Source organism: Coloeus monedula (assembly GCF_965178545.1).
Source record: "Coloeus monedula genome assembly, chromosome: 27".
Lineage (NCBI taxonomy): Eukaryota > Metazoa > Chordata > Aves > Passeriformes > Corvidae > Coloeus > Coloeus monedula.
The window spans coordinates 3202724-3224415 of NC_138807.1; the positions used below are offsets into that span (position 1 = coordinate 3202724).

Here is a 21692-nt window from a genome sequence, read left to right on the forward strand (position 1 = left end):
CCTCCCGCCCCCGCACAACCTCCCACAGCAATCCAGCAGCCTGGTTCATTTAACTCTGTTTATTTCTTTCTTCTTCTTCTTTTTTTTTTTTTTTTGGTTGTTTTTGTGGGTTTTTTCGAAGTACCGTACAAAAAAAAATCCTCTTACAGTAACAAATACTGGGTTTACATTAGTAAACATCAACAGAAAGAGCAGAGAGCACAACTGCTGGTAACGGTACAGCTCGGGGGGCAGGTTATTCTTTATTGCATATACCTAGAAACTAAAACCTCACGCAGCCGCCACGTCCTCTCCGAGCACAAAGCTGACACCAGAGCCCTTGGGGGTTAAATGGGGGACCCTGGAGCCCCCCGAGCAGGGACATGGAGGGATGAGCCCCAAACTGTGCCCCGGGGAGCAGGAAGAGCCAGGTGGCACCCACGGGACGCAGGTGTGTGGCTCGGCTGGAGGACGTGGGGGTTATAAGCAGCAAAGCACAGCCCAGCGCCTCGAAACACGGCCGGGTTCAGAACGAGCCAAAGCAGCAAAGGACAAATCACAACGAGCTTATGCTGGGGGAGCTCCAGGCGGGGCTTCCACCCCGGGGAGAGCAGGGAAAAGCTGCTGTTCAGGGAGCCAAGTGAAGCACCGTCAGGGAAAGGCAGCCCTGCGGAAGGGCATCTTCCTCCTCGTCGTACACAGGACGTGAGCAGTGCCCTGTCAAGGACAGGCCGCCAGTGGGCAGGGAAGGCAGTGCTGGAAGGTGCAGAGGGGTGACCATGACACCCCTTGGGCTGCGGCTGGACAGCAGGAGGGGACAGCATGGGGAGAACAGAAATTCAGCCAAAAGGATAAAAACACAGGATAAAGAGAAGCTGGAATTTCCCTGGGCAGCAGAGCCAGGTGAGCACCAAGCGAGTGTTGACAGGTGACAGCTTCAAGCTGAGACTCTCCCGGATGCTCAGCAGGTCCTGGCATGAGCCAGGAGCAAACCCTCCAGCAGGACTGGCCCCAAGCTCACGTTGAGGGGTGGTGGTCGAAGAACGTGGAGACCATGGGGTGAGAGGCTGAGGATCCCATCTGCCTGCATCCTGTCCTGTGATGTGGGGATGTGCTGGAAGTGCAGGGACAAGCACAGGACCAGCAGAGTCCCCAGGCTGAAAAGGTGTGGGACACTAACAAAGCTTTGGAGTGTTGGTGCAGCCCTCCTGGCCACTCCACAGGAGGCCTCTGGAAAGGGCTGTGAGGACTGAGCCTCCCTGCCCCAGTCCCATGTGCCCTCATCTCTCACATGCTGAAGCCCCAACTATTCCCTTAATTATCCCTGGCAGCTTTTCCCAAGTGATCCCCAAACCCAACCCCCAACTCACTGCCTGCACCTGAGCACCAAACACTGACAAACCAGACCCAAAACCGGGGCCCAGGGCCCGGAGAGGACACGCAGGGAACGGGGGCTGTACAGTTGAGCATGGGAGAGCTGCCACAAGCAACCAGGAATGGGATGTTTGCTCCAGCAACCCCAGCTCCAGAAGGATCTGGGGACCTGCCCAGACCAAGGCAAGCAGCAGAGCAGGCCGGAGAGGGAGGGACAGCGTGGTCCCCAACGCAGGTGGCACATCAAGGACAGGATGCAGGCACAGCACGAGCACGGAGCACCCCATGGATCCGGCAGAATCCAAGCTGCAATGGGAAACAGAAGCACCAAAGTCCATGGCATCCACCAGCCTGTCCCAAGGAGGAGCCTCTGAGAGGGAACAAGCCACTCTGGCAAATCAAGAGGACCAAGAATGCTCTCCTCCAGCCAGGCAGCTGAGATAACCCAGGAAAGCAAATGCCACCACAGCCTCAACTCTCAGCTCGGCTTTTAAAGCTCTTCCAGGCCCACCTGGGCTGCCCTGGGGCCCTCTGAGCTCAGACACAGCGCCCTGCCCGCAGCAGCCAGCTGTGGTGGGCAGCCCTGCCCGGCCCCCACACAGTACCCACAATAGTAAGTGCTTTGCATTCGTAGTTCACCATCATGCAGATACACTTCAGCATGCCCTGGGCCCCGCAGATGTGTCCTCCTGCAGCAGAGAGGTCCTTCATTCCAGGTAGGGCTCGTAGTGTGTGCTGGACTCCGGCCCTCTCCTGCTACAGCTGCAGGGCCTGAGGCTGTGGCAGCCTGGCAGCTGCTGCCCATGCTGGGGGTGGCACTGGGGGCTCAGCAAACACCAGCACCAGGGGAGCAGCTGGTCACAAAAAGAACCGTATTTACAGAGCTACAGTCAGCTTCAACGGGTTACGTGTGCAGAGTCACCGAAACCGGCCGGAAACAACGAGCTGTGCATCCCACAGATGCTGCCAGGAAAAACACAGGTACCAACACGGATTTCACAGCTTCACTGGCACAACTATGCAGGAGATTCACGGCTAAGCTGATCCTCCCTGCCCAGGCAGCAACACTCCAGACGTGGTTATGACAGGAGGGAATGGTGGCGAGGTGGGGCACAGCACGGAGCGAGGATCTCGGCCGGGGAGCCCCATGGAGGATTCTCCTTCCTAAGTGTGTCTCTGCATGCAAGAGCAGCACCCCTCGTACCAGACACCATCACAGCCTGCAAGGCCACCGAGGGAAGCGAGAGTGAAGGATGCACACGCTCAATGGAGCCTCCGCCTCCTCCGGTGTCCAGGCAGGGAACCCCTCGGGCACAGCACCGAGGAATCAGGAACCAAAGCTCTACAGTGATGCGTAGCGGGGCGACCTGCCAGCAAGAAGGGGATCTGACCTGCTTATCAGGGAAGGGGAGGGGGCTGTGCTTGCCCCCAGCAATTCAATCACAACTGGATCCCACCTCCTAGAGGCTGGAGCCCACTGGGAATCTACAGCCCAGCCTTTCTGTCCCATCAGCCAACACGGGTTTCAGCTACTGACCAAGAGGGACATCAGGAACGGTCACAGACATCTCAGAGGCTCTGAAGGAGCAGGAGCACAGAGACTCAACTATACAGGGTGCAAGAGTCCAGAGCCAGAAAGCAGCGCCCTGGGGAGAAGCTGAAGGCAGCTGTTGTGTTGTGTATGGGCTGCTCATCTGGCTGGTGGCTGGGAAAGGACCGGGTGAGCCAGCGTGACATTCAGGGAGTCATTGTGCTGCACCAGGGACGTGTGCTTGTAGTGCAAGACCAGGTCCTTGAGGGAGGCGTAGAGGTTGTAGGGTTCAGCGAACCCATAGCCCGTCGCTGTCTTGTAGATCACGCAGTGCTTGGTGTCACCATCCACCCTGCCAGGGAGACATGGGAGCCTGGGTCAGCAGTGGCACAGGGACAGAGGAGCATGAGCAGGGCCACCAAAGCAACGTAAAGATACACCTGGCCCTGGCAGAAGCCAAGGCAGATGGGAGCTGTCACCTCCAGGATCTGGCAAGGGGAAGGTGGAGCGATGTGGGAACACAGCCTGGGCCAGCCCCATCCCATCCCATCCCATCCCATCCCATCCCATCCCATCCCATCCCATCCCATCCCATCCCATCCCACCCCACCTGCACAGGGATACTCACACCACAGAGCAGGCGTAGCAGCCCTTCTGGCTGCTCTCACGGATCAGGAAGGTGCCGTCCCGTTTCCCGCACAGCATCTCCTCTGCCTGCACGCGGTTGATCTTCCCCACGTACCACGTCCGCTCCTCGTGGTGGGGCAGCTCCTCCTCGTCATCCATCATGGAGTACTGGCTGCAATCGAGCACAGGCAGGGTCAGACTCCCTGAATCTGGGCACAAGGCTCCCACACCACCCCCACACTGCTAGCTACCATCGCCCATCCGGCAGGGAAGACATCTTCATCCCCCGGGCAGGGAGCTGGGATTTACCCAGGGCTGCAGCACAGGCAGAACCAGCTGGCAGCCTGTGCTCCCACATCCCCCAAACCCCACAGCACACGAGCAGGACACTCACTCCTCTGTCTCGTTCTTGATGCCCAGCCACTCGTTGATCTTCTTCTGTCGGGCACCCTTCTGCGTCAGCCACCTGGAGAAGGAGGGCAGAGCTGAGCGCAGCTGCAGCGAGCCCCGGGCGTGGCCGTCACCAGAGGGCAGCAGCCGCCGCTGCCAGGGACCGCCGAGCCCCGAGGCCGCGCTGCGGGAGCGGCTCCTGCCCCCAGCGGGCTGCGAGCCGGTCCAACGAGCCCCGGAGCCCCGGAGGAGGCAGCCGGCTGGCTCCCGGGCCGCGCTGCGGGGGCACTACGTACACCAAGTACTGGTCCCGCAGCTTGCGCAGCTGCATCAGGTCTGGCTTGAGGCTGTTCATGCGCTTGTCGATCTCCCGGTTCTCCGAGGCTTGTTTCTTCAGGTCCTGCTCCAGCTTCATCTTGCTGTCGTGGATCTCTGTGATGCGGGACTTGAGCTTCTCAGAGTTCATGAGGATCCTGGGAGAAAGAGGGGGGTTTAGGCTGTGAGCCAGAGTGGGGGAGGTGGAGGAGGCAGCCTGCCAGCTCCAGCCCACAGCATGCTGCTGGAGAGACAAGGAGGCCGCGTGCCTCGGCTCTGTGCTGAGCCAGGAGGATCCTTCCAGCCCCTGGAGCCCTTCTCCAGGCAGGGCAGGCCACCACCACCCCCATCCTCACCGTTGCACCTCCTTCTCGTTGCCCTCCCTCCGGAAGCGCTCGATGTACTCCTTGCTGCACTTCTCCTGTGTCTGACACTGCTCCTCAAAGATCTTGATCGTCTCATTGAAGGCCTCGATTGCCGTCCTCTTCATCTGCAGCTCCTGGGGGAGAAGGGAGGGAAAAGCTGAGGAACTTTTCTGCACATTTGCATCCCCTCTTTCAACTTCCCCAAAGCAGCTCTGTCCTTGCTGCAGGCAAAATATCCCCCTCCTCAAAGCACATCCTCTGGGGAGTCCCCGCAAGTCCATGAGCTGACAAATGGGGCAGCAGGTGCCCAATCTCTGGTCTCCCCTGTGCACAGCAGGGTGGCTGCCAGCACTCAGGGGGTGACAGAGCAGCCCTTGGGGGTGTCAGGCAGTCCGTGGGGAAGGCAGTGCCCACGTACCTGGGACGTGCGTGTGTACTCCTCATACAGCAGGTCATACTCCCAGCTCTTGTCCTGGTATTGCTGGTGATAAACCTTCAACTGCTCCCCCACAGCTTCCACGCTGTCCTCCTTCACCACCTGGTCCTGCCACAGGCACAGCTGCAGTCAGGACCTGCTCCAGCTGGTCCCACAAAACCCCACAACAAAACATTCCAGCACACGGGGAGAGGGATGGGACATCGGCATCTACCAAAGGGGCAGGGATGGATGAGCAAACGCCCCTGGTTCAGGCTGTGCTTGCCAGCCATGTCCCTGTACGCCTCACCTGCTGGTACTTGGAGATGGGGTAGAGCAGCCTGGTGTCCAGCTTGGCGTTGTACTGGGCGAGCGACTCGTGCCGGTAGTGGGTGATGAGTTCCACCACAGAGCTGAAAGTCAGGGGCTCCGAGAAGCCGTACTTGCCCTCCCGATGGAAGATCTTGATCAGCTTGTTATTGCCTCCCTTCCTGTAGTGGAGGGGAGAGGAGAAGGTGCTTACCACCACCCCAGCACCCTACACCAGCCAGAGATCTTGGCATCCCTGCAGCTGGGATGTGTCCCAAGAGCTGCACCCCAGAGGCTCCCAGGGTATCCCAGCTCCCAGAGGACCCCAGAGCCCTACCTGAGCGTGAGTGTGTATTCCCCCTGGATCTTGCTGGAGGCATCACGCACCAAGAAGGTCCCATCTGGTGTGTCCCGAAGCTTCTCGTTCACCTCCTCCCTGCAAGGAACAGGATTGTCACGGCCTGTGAGGTGGCCCCAAGGCTCCCCTGATGGACAGGGCACCCCAGGTGTGAGCCTCCAGTCACCCCCTTACCGAGAAATGTCCCCCCAGTACCACTCGGCATCCTGCAAGGGCGCGTTGTTCCCATTGGCCAGGCTGGCTGCGCTGGGCTTTGGCTTCGGTGGTTTGGGAGGCAGGGCTGTGAGAGCAGGAGGGTTGAAACAGGGTGAGCCCGAATCCCAGCTCCCCACTGGCAATCCCTTGGAGTGCTGAGTCTCCCTCCCTGCAGTGACTGGCCCAGGAAGGCCCCTTGGCCACTACATTGCCTGGAGCTGCTCCAGGCACATCTCCAGCAGCTCAACACCTTGAGCCGGCCTCCAGGCACAGCTGGGCTATCAAAACGCCCTCGGCAACCCAGCTGTGGGGGCAGAGAGTCCACACCCACAAATGCCAGCGCCCCAGGCCCCAAGGAGGGGTATCGAAATACCTGGAGGCAACTGTTCCGGCTCCAGCTCCTTTGCCTGCAGAAGTGTCTCCAAAAACAGCACGGAGAAGTCAGGGCTCAATTCTGGGCTGCAGGGAGAGAAGAGGCAAGTTAAGAACAGCAGTTGCGGAGGAGAACTGCTCCCAGGTCCCCTGGGGTCAGCTGGTTCATCCCAGCTGCCAGACCCCAGGCTGACACCTCTGAGTGCTGCCAGGAGTTTAACCCCACGTGCAGCCCAGCAGGCAGCCCTGCTGTTCCAGGCTGGACTCCTCGTCCTGGCAGGCACAGTGGCCGAAGCTGGGAACACTGCTGGAACCAAAAGCCTCACGTACCTGGCGCCAGGCAGCCGAAGCAGAAGGGGGCCGAAGATCTCTCCCAGGGCCCGAGGGTGGAGGCTGTTGCTCTCGGCCTGCTGCGATACCTTCCCCAGATGCCGGAGCAGGAACTGCAGGGTGAGCGTGTTCTGCAGCGGGACCGCAGGCGACTCCAGGGCCAGCTGCAGCTGCTTCCGGCAATTCTCTGGCTGGGGGATCTCTGGGGAAAGAACAAGACACGAGGGAAGAGCTGGGACAGCCGGCACCACTCTCCACGCTCCGGCTGCGTCACAGCGCAGGAGCGCTGGCAGCGGTGGGGACCATGTGCCAGGCCCCAAAGGGACAGGGATTATTTTAATATCCCAGATGTGTCCATCCCACCCAGCTGCCCATTCCCAAGGCAGCCAGGGGGAGGCCCTTACCCTGCAGGATGCGAAGGATGTCTCCGTGCACCGACACTGGCACCACGGGGGAGGGCAGGTCCTGCAGGTAACCTCGCAGTGCCTCGCCCAGAGAGTGCACGTCCAGGGGCTCCAGGTCACCCAGGGTCCAATCTGCCAGGGCACAGATTTCCCATGGGAGGTGGACACAGCACTGCACATCCAGCTGGCAGCTCTGGTGCTGCCAACACCCATCCCAGAAACCATCACACACCAGCCAGCTATCATGGGACACAGCACCACGAGGGAGCTCAAGCAGCCCTCGGGCAGCCCATGTGACAGAGGATGCCTGAAGTGCACCCCAGAAGTCAGCTGGCTCTGGGAACCCTGGCAGCTCCTTTGGGAGAGGGCAGAGGTCATTTTGGGTACCCACACCCTTTGCCATGAGCCCCAACACAGGAATTCTAGGCAGCCATAGCTTGGGTGAGAGTTTTACTCCCCACTGCCAACAAGAGTTGAGCACAGACTGGGCAGCCACACACTGAACCGAACAGGGAAAATACCTCCCTCGAACACGGGATTTTGGGAAGCATATAAAGCCTGTCCCTCACTCCTGGAAGAGCACAGCCCGGGCTGACAGCACCGCGTGGTTGGGGTTTGCGGAAACGTCTGCGGGAGGGGACTCGCCAGCGTGGTGCCGGATGAGGCCCCAGCCCAGCTGAGAGGCAGACGGCTCCCAGGGCTCCCCGGCAGAGACATCAGCTGCCAGCACCATGGAGCCATGGCTCCAGCCACCAAGCTGAGCTGAAAGATCCTCCCCTGCTTATTAGTGGCGTGACAGAGCCAGAGGAGCCTCCAGCAGCCCATGAGCAGAGCACCCCAAAGACAGTGGGTGACAAGCACAGGGGTTCACTTGTTTGCCTGCGAGTCTCTGAGCCAGCACCACATCCCTTTGTTGCCCCCCACGGATGGTGCCAGAATCCCCTCTGTCCCATCCCTTCCACGCAGGACAAGGCATTTTGGGATGGGGAACAGCCCAGCCCCAGAGGCAGCGTGCTGGGAGTCAGGAACTGCCGGGGACAGGCGAGCCTGGCCTGGATTGCATTACTGCTGGCGCTGTCACATCCACTAATCTCCTCCATCTGAGCCGATTCGCCTCCACCACGCCGAGCTGGTTCTTACCGGTTCTCAGCGCCTGCCTCAGTTCGGAGCCAGATGTCCTGTACAGCATCTCGCTGTCCAACCCTGCGGAAGGGGGGACACTGCTGTCAGCTCCAGCACAGGCATCGTTTCAGTGCCAGCCAATGGCTGTGGCACGGCCAACCAGGCCTGGATGGTGTCCAAGCCAACCCCCTGCAGAGTCTGGCCCCTGGGTGGCCCCCAGGACACCTGGTTCAGTGGCCCCATTTTTCCACCATGGCACAGATCCAGGCTGTAAGCGCTTCTCAAACCCCAGCACCCACCCAGAGTGTGTAGGTGCTCAAACCAATCACCCTCATAGGCCTCAGCAGCTCAACCCAGGGAGAAACATGAGAGCAGCTGTTTCCTGTGTGTCCCACAGAGCTCAGCTCCCATTGTGGGTTTTTGGGGTGTATCAGCCCCCTCAGTGCTCAGCATTGCCCCCTTACCTTTCTTCTCAATAGCTTCCACCAGCTTCACCAGGAGAGGCGGAGCAACCTCGGGAGGGCTGAACTGCTCCTGCAAGTCCGGGAGAGGAGACCCTGGGGGAGAGGGAGGGAGAGAAGGGCTCAGCACCAGCTCAGCCCTCAGCAGCAGAGCTGGGCCAGGGCACAACCCAGGCAACTCCCAACGGGGGCAAGGAAAGCCGTGGCCCCTGCTGTGAGGCTGTGACCCAGGCAAACACAGCATGGAGCCTGCGAGGAACCTGCCTAGGAGCCAGCACAGCACTTGTTGAGCTCCAGCCCTGACTGGGTGTGCACAGGGAGATCTCTACTGCTCCCTGCAGAGGCTTGGAGACAGAGCCCATCCCCCTGGGAACTCGCACCCCCCCGGGCAGGCAGGACAGGGGTTACCAGGGCTCCTGGAGCTCAGGGCTGGGTCCCTGCCCAGCACAGGGGCTGCGCAGGGCTGGCAGCGGAGCGGGGCCAGGGAGCTCGATTTGCTCGTCGTGGTGAGCTGTGATTAATCCAGCGATTCAGACAGAACGCCATGTCAGCAAATTCCTGCCCTTGATTGCTCGTTTAACATGGAAACCGGCCCTGTGCCTCCCCCTCCCCGTGAGCCCACAAGCCTCTGTGCAAGCTGCTACAGGGCAGACAGCCCGTGGCACGGGACCAGGGTCCCCCTATTCCTGGGGGATGTGCAGCCCCGTGTCGGGTGGTATTTCACTGCCACTTCCAGAAAATCTTGAGGTTCTGGCTCCAGGCACCCCCTTCCTCCGTGCATGCCGGGGCAGGAGCACACAGGCCTGGCTGAGGAGCTGCCAGCAGGAGGTTTGCCGAAGGATAAGCGGTGCCAGGCTCCATCCCGCTTCCAAAGGAGCACCAGCTGGAGCAGGAAGCTCCTCTGGGCTGGTTCACAGCACCCGGCAGACCCTGGGGAGCCCACAGTGGGTGAGGACACCCAGCACGCTCCACTCTGCAGAGGCAGAGCCAAAAGGCTGCTCCCCGTTGCGAAACAGCTCCGTTGTCATGGATCTGACCCGAACTCGCCTGGTGGGGTCTCACCACGAGGCACAGCAAGCTGGAACTGCGCACCCAGCTCAGCCTCCTGCACCCACGGGCTCGAGGGGAGACGGAACAGCCATGGGAAGGGAAGCACACGGGTCAGGCACCCAGCAGCTCTGCAAGAGCCTGTGCTACTGGGGCAGGGGGGACAATCCCCCCCTGGAGCGAGCCCCTGGGCACGGAAAGGGGCCCAGCGTGGTGTGGGTCAGGGTGGGGAAGCTGCAGGCAAGCTTCCAGGCTGGCAGCTCCCAGCCTGACCCTTGGGAAGGGCTGAAGGGAGAGTAAATACTGGTGCTGCCCACGTGGCCCGGCCGGGAATGTGCTGCTTCAGCAGGCAGCAGCTTGTCTTTTTTTGTCAGGCACAGAGCTGGAGCCAGCAGCGACTCCTGAGCCTGCCGGGCCTCCGGGCTGGGCTGCCGCGAACAAGGCTGCTCACAGCACGGCCCGGGCAGCTGCGGAAATATTCCCGAGCCGCATTTTCCGCTCGTGTTCTCTGCGGAAGGCAAACACCAGCAGCTCGTAAATCCACTGGCAGAACACGCTGGGTCTCGCTGCTCTGCGCGGCCAGCCCTGCTCCCGGGCTGCGGGACAGCTGTGGCACTGGCCCTGCTCCACGAGCGACACTGAGGGGCTAAGGGGTCCCTGCCAGCCAGGACAGGACCTGGGAAGCAGGGAAGGAACTTTGTGGGGCAGCCAGGAGACGGTTCTGCACCTCCTTAAGTGCAGACCATGAAGAAATAAGACAGGCTTGGCTCAAATATGGTTTTTCCATTGCAAAAATGTGTCTCCCCAGCAGAATACAGAATACAGAAATAAAGAATCACAGAATATCCTGAGCTGGAAGGGATCCACAAGGATCTTCAAGACCAGCCCTTAAGTGAATGGCCCATATGGGGATCAAACCTGCAGGCTGAGTGTAAAATGGCTCTGGGCGTTTGAACTGCCTCCCTGCAGGCCCTGCCTGTGCCCGGAGTGGAGGTTGGCTCTGGGGATACACCCACAGGGGACAGGGCTGGCACTGCCCTCACGTGCCCTGGTACCCCACCCTCCATCTCCGAGCAGAGGCCAGCTTTTGGTTTCCTTCCCAAATTTATCTTTTCTGTGTTTCAGGAGCTTTGGCACGTATTCTTTTTCCACCTCCCACAGACCCCACCGGTGGCTTTGATTGCCCAGACACGCCTCCACCAAGCCCCCTTGAGAAGAGGGGAGAGCCGATGAGGGCAGAAATCCAGCCCCCGAGGGAGCACCGGGCTGGATGCAGGCGAGGCCAGCACATCCAGCACAGAGCACATCCCAGGCTCCCAAGAGGAGCTGCTTTCTTGGAAAGGCAGGTTGTGAGCGGGATGACTCAGGTCAGGCTCTCGCTGCCAACCCAAACGCACGCAGGGCCCGGCCGCATTCCCACCCTGCGGTGATGTTTCCTGGGGCCGCCCCTCCGGCTCCGGGAGCAGGAGCAAGAGAGGCAGCTGCAGGGAGCTGCACCAGCCCCACAACCCCGGTTTTGTAAGACCCAGAGGTATTTTCACATAGCCAGAAGTATCTGCTGGGGTAGCTGTGGCTTCCAGGCAGAGAGGGATGGGGAGGACACAGCAATGCCAGCTGGGAGCATTCCCTGGCACCCTCCAGCTCCTGCTGCTGACCCCACTCCTCCCATGTACACCAGCACAGGGTCTTCTGCAAGGCATGGGAAGGCAAAGTGTGGCTGTCACCCCTCAGAGAATCCTGGAATGGTTTGGATTGGAAGGGACCTTAAAAGATCACCCAGTTAAAACCCCCCTGCCTAATTCCACTAGATTAGGTTGCTCCAAGCTCCATCCAGCCTGACCTGGAACACTTCCAGGGATGGGGCAGCCCACAGCTGCTCTGGGAAACCTGTGCCAGGGCCTCACCACCCTCACAGTCAGGAATTTCTTCCTAATATCTAATCTGAATCTCTCCCTGTTTTAATTTAAATCTTCCCCCTTGTCCTATCACTATCTGCCTGTATAAGAAGCCTCTCTCCCTCTTTTATATAAGCTCCCTTTAAGTACTGGAAGGCCACAGTAAGGTCTCCCAGATCCTTCTCTTCTCCAGGTGAGCACCCCCAGCTCTCCCAGCCTGTCTCCAGACCAGAGGGGCTCCAGCCCTCGGAGCATTTCCGTGACCTCCCCTGGACTCACTCCAACAGGTCCACATCTTTCTTGTGCTGAGGACTTCAGATCCAGACTCAGCACTGCAGGTGGGAGTCTCACAAAGGAAGAGTAGAAGGAGAGAACCCAGGGGCTGCTGAGCCCTGGCCACAGGGTTTGTGTGCCTGGGAGCCAAAAAAAGAGGCTAAGAGCAGGCAGATGCCACAGCTCCACAGGCAGGGCTGAGGCACGTTGGCTCTCCCGGACCGGGTCCGTGCCAAGGCCAGGCCAGCTGGGAGGCAGCCGCAGGTGCAGGACAGCCCATGCCCAGCTCCAGGGTGGCTGCCCAGCCCCAGCGAGGGCTCAGCGACCCGCGGGGAGGGCTGGCTGCCAGGCAGACAAGCAATTAGCTCCAGTTCTCAGAAGCGCTCTTTTAGACCCTGACTTTTCTCCTCTTGCCCAGAGAGAAGTAATTGTGTCTCTCAGCAGGGCTGAGCAGCTCTTGGCAGGGAGCACTGCCCCAGGCACTGCAGAGTCGGGGAGGTGGTGGCTGGGAGAGGTCAGGACTTACCCTGAAGGGAGGCAGCCTGGCAAAAGTCAGTGGAGCAGGGAGAGGGACCATGGGGATCCTGGCTGGTTGCACAACAGAGAAGGAGAAAGATCTTGGAGCAGTAAGAGTGGGACAAGGCTTGCCCCAGGAAGCTCTGCTGAGCAGATTGGCAAGCTGGAGGAACAAAGTGCTTTTCTCTGGGCCAGGACTGACAGAGGCCAGCTTTTGGCTGCGGCTCAACTGCACTGCTGCTGGTGGGGCAACCCAGTGCTGCTGAGCTGAGGGTTTCACCGCTGTCCTACAAAGCCACTCACACACTCTCATCTGTCACACAGCGAGACTGGAGGTGTCCCGGAGCAACAGGGCACACAGCAGGGCTTACCTTGCTCCAGAGCCTCGGGTAGCCGGCAGCCGCTGGCCCCTGGCGTGGCGGGCAGGGGTCTCTGCACTCGGGGTCGGTGCGAAGGGACGGCGATTTTCACCGGCCCCACGTACTCCACGTAGGTGCCAGGAAAGTCCCCCTTCTGCTTGGTGCGCTCGTTGACGCCCAGGATCCACCCGATCTGATTGGGGGTCTGCTCATCTCCATCTTTGAAGCCCAAGGCTTGCAGGGCCCCCTTGCTCACGACCAGGATGTCTCCGGGCAGCAGGTCAATGTCCTCCTCGCGCTCCTTGCGGTAGGGGTAGAGCGCGCGGTACTGGAAGCCGTCGGTGCTGCCCATCCTCTCTGCCAGGGGAGAAGGGCTCTGAAGGGTGAGGCAGCACGTTCCAGGTGGGAGAGGAGGGCCCTCAGAGGCAGCTCTCCCCCATCAGCACTCTGAACTGTCTCTGTGTGAACCGGCACACCAGCAGCCTGGTCTGGGTGCCCCGGAGCGCTTAGGTGCAGCCCCTTTTCCTTAGCTTGAAACCACGATTCAACCAAATTATGGAGCAAAGGGAGAAGGAGACGAACATAATCCAGCACTGGTGAGTGAGCATGCAGCAAAGAAACCCGAGATCAGAGTCTGTTTCACCAAAAAAGCCAGTCTCCTGGGGTCTGGGGAGGAAAAGCACAGTAGGCTTCCAGTCTGAAATAGTGTGGCACGCTATGTTCCCCTTCCCAGTGCCTGCAAAGAGAAGAAGACTTGTCACTGCACAGCCAGGCACCCCACACCCTCCCAACACGCCAACATTCAAACTAGGGGTTCACCTGAGAGAGGCAGGACTCGTTTCTCTCCTACCTAGCAGCTGATGCTGAGCTCTGGATCCAACCAGGACATGCTAATCCCAATTTACACTCCCAAAAGCAAGTGAGGAGCCAGCGGCTGCGGGCAGGAACGCTGCCTCCTCTCTGCTACAGCCAGGCACCAGCTCTGCATCTTAAAGAGGTTCACCCCTGCTTCTTCAGCTTACCCTCCTCGAAGCACTTATGCAAACAAGGAGACAACAAGTGGGACAAAACAGCCTTTATGCAGGATAACTTTTGCATACAGAAAAGGGTGACCCTGCATCCACCAGCTGCAGGCCCTGAATAGGAGCAGAACAAACAGATTTAACCTTCCCTTGTTAAATCGATTAAATTTCACAGTTCACCTTTACATCTCGCCATGCAATCCCCCACAAAGGCATCTTCTGAAGAGAGCTGCCCACAAATGTAGGTTAACCACGCTTTCAGCAAAAGGCGTTCGAGATGCGCTGCCATTCCCACAGAGCAGCACTTCAAAGCTTTGCTCTGAGCAAAAAGTCAATTTTTGAATTTTTCAAAAGCAGCAACAGCATTAAGCGCAGGCACGGGTTCTTTTTGCAGAGATGGAGGCAAGAGGAGTTAAAATAATCTTTAGAAGCCTTCAAGTCTACTTAGAGCTCCTAACTGCCTTTCAGCTATTCAGAGAGAAATTGAATATGCTGCCTGCCCTGCCCAGAAATCCACCAAAAAGAATAAACCTGGGTTATAACATGTTGTTGAAGAGATGTACGAGCAGGGACGTTCCCACCAGCCAGGCACGTCCTCTTTTCCCATCCCCTCCTGGCTGCACAGGCCAGTTTTCCACCTCCCTCAGGCAAATCCCAGAGTTCTGGTTCCCGCAGAAATGGCGTGTGGTCGAGGACCGGACCTACAAGGCACTGGGGCAGCCAGAAACCAGCTTTCCCAGGGACACCTTGGGCCTGCTGAAACGGTGCAGGTCCTGTTAAAGGCTTGAGCTGTTTTGGCCCAGAAACCACCAAACCCAGTTCAAACTCTTGAGTCTCATATGAAAACTATTAACAAGCAGGAAGGTGCATCTCAGGGCTGTGGGAGCCTGGGTAGAGGGAGGCAAGGAGGCAAAGGGAGCCAGGACAACCCTCCCAGAGGGGTCAGTGAACAACCAAGCATGGCACGAAGCCAGGGCTGCCGGTTGGACTCTGTGACAGGCACCAACGGTGGTGATCTGCAGGGTTTCTAAATAACCCTTCCGGGCCAGCAACACCTTACAGTTCATATCAGCTACAAGTCCCTCTTTCCTCCTGCACATGTTATCGCCCCTGCACGTGTCACCACACCTGCACGTGCTGCCACAGCTGCACGTGCTGCCACAAAGTCTGAGACCGGGGTGAGTCCCCCGAGAGGAGCCAGCCCCACCTCTCCGCAGCCAGGCTCTCCAGCTCGGCACCAGGGCTCCTTCCCTTGACAAGGACAAAAGGCACAAAGAGGCCATGGCACAGGAAACCTGTGCAGCAGCCAGAGCCCGCACCGCCTGCCTGAGCTCGGGCAGGCGTCCCAGCCGGGCTGTCTTTGCCATGAATGAACAGGCACTGCCCGCGGGGAGGTGAGGCACTTGCGGCCAGAGGCGGGTGGGGAACAGGATTGAGCCTGATCCAGCTTGCTGGAGAGCTTCTCCAGAACTCCAGGAGCAACACCAGACTGCAGAATTCATGGAGAGACTCTACAGAGGTTTCTGATGTTCATAGGGGAAGTAACTCATCCCAGCACAGCTGCTGTGAAAGCTCCCACCATGCTGGGATGGCGGCTGCAGGGAACTCGCAGCAGGGCCCGCATTTCCCCAATCCAACCAGCCCCAGCCAGGAAAATATTACTTCATAATCCACAGCATAAAGAGAGATTTATGACCAGGCTTACTGGCTGCCCCTCTGAGTGCTGCCTGTCAGGGTCCCCCAGAGTGGAGTCACAGTGCTGGGGGCACTGTCTGACTGCCAAGGGCCTGAGTGGCCGCTGCCCGCTGGGCACAGCGCCAGCAGCTCCCCCTCTTCCCGGGGAGGACAGACCCCAGAGTGCACCCAGAGGCAGCAGAGCCCAACCCCAGCAGGGTCTATAGTCCCCCACAGGCACCCCCCCAGCTTCCACCCGCGGATCCCAGCCCCGACTCCAGGCACCTCCGACAAGCCGGTGCAGCTGAAGAGGCTGGAAGGACAAAATGCTCAGGCCTGGCAAACTTGTTCAGTAACTTTTAAAAGCAGATCTGCGTGCAGGGGTGGGAAGAGGAGGGTGACTCCGGAGCACCGAGTGTCTCCAAAGAGCAGGTCCCGCAGCTTCTTCCAACCGACTCCTTCCACAACCTTCTTCCCTGGGGTGGGAACGCAGGCACAGCTCTGTGCCACCGTGCTCTCCACGTTCCAGCAGGTCACTGGGCACGTGAAAAAATCCAGAGAACTCAGAGCCAGAAGATTCCTGGAGAAGTCTCACCTGCTTTCCCCACACTCAGCCCAGGTGGGCACTGAGTGCTCGTGAACATGGGTGAGGAGACCCCCAGGAGACCCAAATCCTCATGGCTAATGCCAGCACTGTCCTCTCCAGGGGCAACAGTTGTCCTCTATCCTGCCACGGACCCAGCCAGAGGCTTCCCTGACTGAGCTGCAGAAAAGCTCTGCACCCTTGGAGAGCAGCTGACGGAATTTTTGGGGACTGGGAACACACACTTCCCAAAGCCCTGGAACAGCTCTTTGGAGGGAAGGCAGCGCCGAGAGGCCGGGACACGCACAAGCCTGTCGGCTGGAAGCACACCTCCAAGCAGGAGAGAGGGAGCACCTTGCCAAAAGATTTGTGCTGGGCCCAGCTCCAGGTTTGCTCGGCTCTCAGAGAGGAACCTCGTGTGTCTGTGCTGGCGAGCACTTGCTTAGGCTGCTCTGAAAATCCCATGCATCAGACAGCTAAATACCTTTGGTAAATCTATCTCAGCGCCCAGAAACAATCCCTCAATTCATTAACTGCTGTCAATACTTGCTTTGTTTAATACATCGGTTTGAAACAAAAAACACATTACAAGTCTTTTTGTCTGTGCCCAGCACATAAATAAAAGCATCTTAACATTTTAAATGTGGTTCCTGTGCTTTTTAACCCAGTTCCAAACGCAGTTCAAAGTGCAGCTTGAATTGAAGCAAGATTGAGAGTTACTTTCCTTCCAGTGAGGGGAAAGAATGCATAAAAATATTTAAAAGAAGAATATGCTCACAACAGTATACACAGCTCCAACCTCTCCAAGTTACATCAGATCCTCAGCAAGCAAAACAAACACCAGATTGAGTTTTGAACTGCAAGTTACAGACAAAAAGAACAAACTTTTCCTTTAACAAAAAGAGAAAATAGAACAATGCAATGATGGATGGGAATAAAAATGGACAGGGAATTGCCTGCCACCGTGACATCTGCTGCTGCATCATGTCCTTCTGACCCACGCAGCCAGGGCAGCTCTGATGGCCTCAGCTCCTGAAGCTGGCAGTGGCAAGCATGTCACAGATCGTGCTGTACCCACCAGCACCCACAATGCCGAATGGCAGAGGCAGGGAGGGTAAGAGCTTGGCAACCCCTGATTTATAGCCAGGACAAACAGCACAGCAAATCCCTGTGCTCCCAGGCAGCTTCCCGGGCCTGCTGCCTCCCCAGCAGGAACAATGACTGGAAAAACGACTCGCAAGGCTGGAGCCATGAGCGAGGCCATGGAGGAGGCAGCAGTGCCACGAGGAGCTGTGGGGGAAGGAGCCGGGAGAGCCCGCGGGGAGCCGGTGCGGGCGGGAAGCGGAGCTGGACACGCTCCAGCAGCTGCCCCTGGGGAAGCAGCCAGCGGAGCAGAGAGAGCTGGAGCCCGGGCTGGCCACGGCGCTGCCAAGCCAGCTGGTATTTCCTTCCAAACAGGGAAAAGCTGCAGGGGAGGAGGGGAGTTATGCCTGAGCCGTGCCCGAGCCAGGCATGGGACAGCCGAGGCCGTTTTCGCCTCTTCTCTTCCCCAGAAATGCTTCCCAGCCAGCATCAGATCGCCAGGAGCAAGAGATCTCCCAGGAGCAGCAGCTCCTGCCCAGAGCCACAAGCCACTCTTTGCCAGGGACACAGAGCATTTACTGCTCATGCTTGAGTTTCATTAAATATTTTGCTTTATTCACCAAAGCCCGAGGAAGTGAAGGAATATCTGAAATACTTCACTGAAAAGGTCAATGTCATGGTTAGCAGGGACATGAGGAGCTGAATAAATCAGGAATGACCAACACCTTCCTCACTTTTGGGAGACCACTGGAGGTGCCAGGGACCTCCTGCTCAAAGGCTGGACAGCATGAGAGCACCCCAGGCAGTCTGCACACCGACTCCAAGACTTCTCATACTGTTCAGAGGCTTCTCCAGACACTGAACGTCCTTGCTCCAGCTGAAGCTTGTTCTCTCTTAACCACCTCAGAAACTTTCTCCTCCTCCCTACAAGAGCTTTTTACTTGGCCAGAGACTTTTATTTGCTGGCAGCAAGCAGAGAAGGACCCAGCACCCAACACCAGCCCCATCACCTCACTCCAGGCTGCCTTTACACCATCCCCCATGCAGCAAGCACACACTAATTCCATTTTAGGAGCATTTATGGAGCTGGCTTTAGGGATATAGAAACTCAGGAGCTGTATTTTGGCAAAAAAATTACAGTTCTAAAAAAAACCTGAGTACATGAAAAAAAAAATCCAACTGCTCTTGCTAACTTATCTGCTTAAAATCACATTCCTCAGGGTATTTGGAATTTATATGATTTATTAGCAGCTCTGCACAGCTCAGCAATCACATGAAGTAACCGGCGAGGTAAGAAGCACCCAGGTTAATAGACCAGCATGATTTGGATATTGGTGAGAGAGCCAAGACCTTCCAACTTGATAAATCCACCATCCCTTCCTCTGTCTGCTTTTTATCTTCCATTACCAGGCTACTTTAGCTCCAAGCTGTGGCTCCAGAGATTCCCAGAGGAATTAAAAGAGCCCTCGATATTATAAATACTCTTCTTCATTGTAAACACACCCCGGCACTCGGAGCTCTGACACGGCTCCAAACTGGCTCCGCAAACCACTCTGCTCCTCGCCACATTCCAGCTGAGCCGCGCTTTCCTTTCCAACCCAGCACTTTTGTCCAAGCGAGACCCAACTGCGGGCAGAAAGGATTTTCCTGTGTGCTTAAAACCTTGTTCCAGCGAGTTGGGAACGGGGGGTTTTGGGGCAGAGATCAGCTTTAGGAGGAACGAGTCCGTGCCACGAACCACGCGGGCAGATGGAAGCACGAGCTGCCCACGTCAAAGAGAGTCACCAAAGAAACCAAACCATGGCTTGGACTTTCCCACATCGTGGAAGGCTGGAGCCGAGGCCAATCCAGCCTCGGGGACACACCAGCCCTTCACATGTCAGGGAAGGGTGGGGGAATGGCCAGGAAAGCAGTGATTTAGGCTATATTTACTCAGCTGTCTCCATTCTCTGCTCTCACAGAGAAAGTCACAGGGCCAGTTCCCCAGCGGCTCCAAGAGCTGCTTGGGAAATCAAAGCCACACATTAATGGGAGGAGAGGCAGCCACGGCTCCATTGAAAGGCAACGCTGGGGCCACTCCAGCTCTTCACAGCTCTCATTTTTCGACAGTTTTGCCCCCTGGCTTCTTTATCTCCCATTGATCACAGAACCCCAATTTGGGAGGTACATGACCATGGGAATTTTCCGCCTCAAGGCACTGAGAAATAGCCACAGAAGGAGAAGAAATACAGTGACCAACCTCCCTGGGAAGCAGTGGACTGGCTCATCCCAGAGCGAGGGTTTGGGGGATATACTATGTTAAGAGAAAGCAAAGCCACCCTTGAGCTGAACTTGGCACGTCCAGACGGACAGGCACATCCCTGGGGCACCAGCTCCAGCCTGGGAACCGCTGGGGCCGAATTAACCCCGGGCAGGGGGAACAAACAGAGCTGGGACCTTGGAAGGCCACTCTGGTTTCACCGCCCCCGGGGGTCCCCAGGAGCCTCGGCAATAGGGACTGCACCGTGCTGAGGGGGTCCCTGCACTGTCACCGCTGTGGGGACAGCGGCACAGGGCAGTCTGTGATGGCACTGCTGGGTTGCAGAGAACCCGAGGGGAGCGGGGGGCACAGCCCGGGCACTGGGGGGGACAGGGACAGCCCGGGGGGGATCGGGGGGCACAGCCCGGGCACTGGGGGGGACCGGGACAGCCCGGGGGGGATCGGGGGGCACAGAGAGGACACGGGGACAGCCCTGAGGGGACCGGGGGGCATAGCCCTGGCATCACGACGAAGCCACACGGCAGTGGCACTGCCCTGGCAGTGGGACACCCTGCGCCAGCACCTCCCGAAGGGTCCGAGCACATCCTCGAGGCTGCCCCATGAGGGACAGAGCCTCGGCCCGGGGCCCATCCCGGTGCTCCCCGCCAGGCCCCGGGCCGCCTCATGCTGAGGGGGGTCCCGACGTTCACCCTGGGCCTGGTTCCGATGCCGGGCCGCTCTCCCCGATCCCGATCCCCCCGATCCCCATCCCGCCGTTCCCGGCCCTGTCCCACCTCTCCGCCGGCCCCATCCGCCGCCGCTCGCCTCCAGCCCGCTGCTGCCTCCGGCTCGGCGGAGCCTGGGACAGGCCCGAGCGCCGCCGGAACGGCCCGAACCCGCCCCGGAAACAGCCGACAGTAGCCGAGAGAGAACGGAACTGCCCGAACCAATCCCGGAAATGACCGAGAGCAGACGACAGAGGACGGAGCTGCCCGAAGACTCCGGCCCCGCCCCTCCCCTGGCCCGACCACCATCGGGGCCCCGCCCCTCCCGCGAGCCGCTCCGGAAGGAGCCGAGGGGGCCCGGAGAGAGAGCGCGGCGGCGCCCCCTGGTGGTGAGCGGAGCGGGCACCGCATCGGGCACCGGGATCGCACCGGGAACGGGGCACAGCACCGGGACTGCACCGGGAACGGGGCACAGCACCGGGACTGCACCGGGAACCGGGCACAGCACCGGGATCGCACCGGGAACGGGGCACAGCACCGGGACTGCACCGGGAACGGGGCACAGCACCGGGATCGAACCGGGAACCGGGCACAGCACCGGGACTGCACCGGGAACGGGGCACAGCACCGGGATCGAACCGGGAACTGGGCACAGCACCGGGACTTCACCGGGAACCGGGCACAGCACCGGGACAGCACCGGGAACTGGGCACAGCACCGGGATTGAACCGGGAACGGGGCACAGCACCGGGACTGCACCGGGAACGTGGCACAGCACCGGGATCGAACCGGGAACCGGGCACAGCACCGGGACGGCACCGGGAACGGGGCACAGCACCGGGATCGAACCGGGAACGTGGCACAGCACCGGGATTGAACCGGGAACGGGGCACAGCACCGGGACTGCACCGGGAACGGGGCACAGCACCGGGATCGAACCGGGAACGGGGCACAGCACCGGGACTGCACCGGGAACGGGGCACAGCACCGGGACAGCACCGGGAACGGGGCACAGCACCGGGATCGAACCGGGAACCGGGCACAGCACCGGGATCGAGGCACAGCACCGGGATCGAACCGGGAACGGGGCACAGCACCGGGATTGAACCGGGCACGGGAATGCGCTGGGATCACACCGGGAACCGGGCACAGCACCGGAATTGCACCAGGGTTGCACTGGGCATCAGGACTGCACCGGGATCGAACCGGGAACCGGGCACAGCACCAGGACTGCACCGGGACTGCACCGGGCACTGCGGCTGCACTGGACACCGGGATTGCACCGGGAACAGGGCACAGCACCGGGACTGCACCGGGCGCTGGACACTGGGCACAGCACCGGGCATGGCTCACTGCACCGGGACTGCACTGAGCATGGGGCACCGGGCACTGCACCGGGGACAGAGCATGGGGCATAGATTTGGGAATGGGGCATGGCACCAAGCATGCGGCACTACCCTGGGCACAGGTCACGGCTCTGGGACTGCACCAGGGGTGTGGGACACTGCTCCGGGCACCGGCACTGCACCGAGCACCCACGGTCGGGGCCCGGTGCCGGAGCCAGGCTGGGTGCCAGCCATCCCAGTGCCACTGCAGAGCCACCTCCCCTCCCCTCCCACCTGTGCTGCGGCCCCGTTCACCCCTTGTCATGGCCCCCAGAGTGGGCACTCGCTGCCCTGCACGCTCCAGTGCCACCCCCCACCCCCCTTCTCTGGACACCACACTCAGC

General features: G+C 59.5%; 1 protein-coding gene across 1 annotated transcript; it reads right to left on the reverse strand.

Annotated features, from left to right (window-relative positions):
- Positions 1 to 111: 111 nt before the first annotated feature.
- On the reverse strand, positions 112 to 20134 carry PIK3R2 (phosphoinositide-3-kinase regulatory subunit 2). Its single transcript, XM_082297997.1, has 16 exons — positions 20033 to 20134; positions 12650 to 13373; positions 8551 to 8643; positions 8105 to 8167; positions 6965 to 7096; positions 6561 to 6762; positions 6232 to 6317; positions 5838 to 5943; positions 5643 to 5741; positions 5307 to 5487; positions 5000 to 5125; positions 4573 to 4715; positions 4198 to 4374; positions 3906 to 3977; positions 3513 to 3683; positions 112 to 3236 (listed from the first exon to the last, which is right to left on the reverse strand). Exons 2-16 carry the CDS (start codon positions 12987 to 12989, stop codon positions 3044 to 3046), a joined length of 2184 nt encoding a protein of 727 aa, XP_082154123.1. The 5' UTR covers positions 12990 to 13373; positions 20033 to 20134; the 3' UTR covers positions 112 to 3043.
- Positions 20135 to 21692: the final 1558 nt, after the last annotated feature.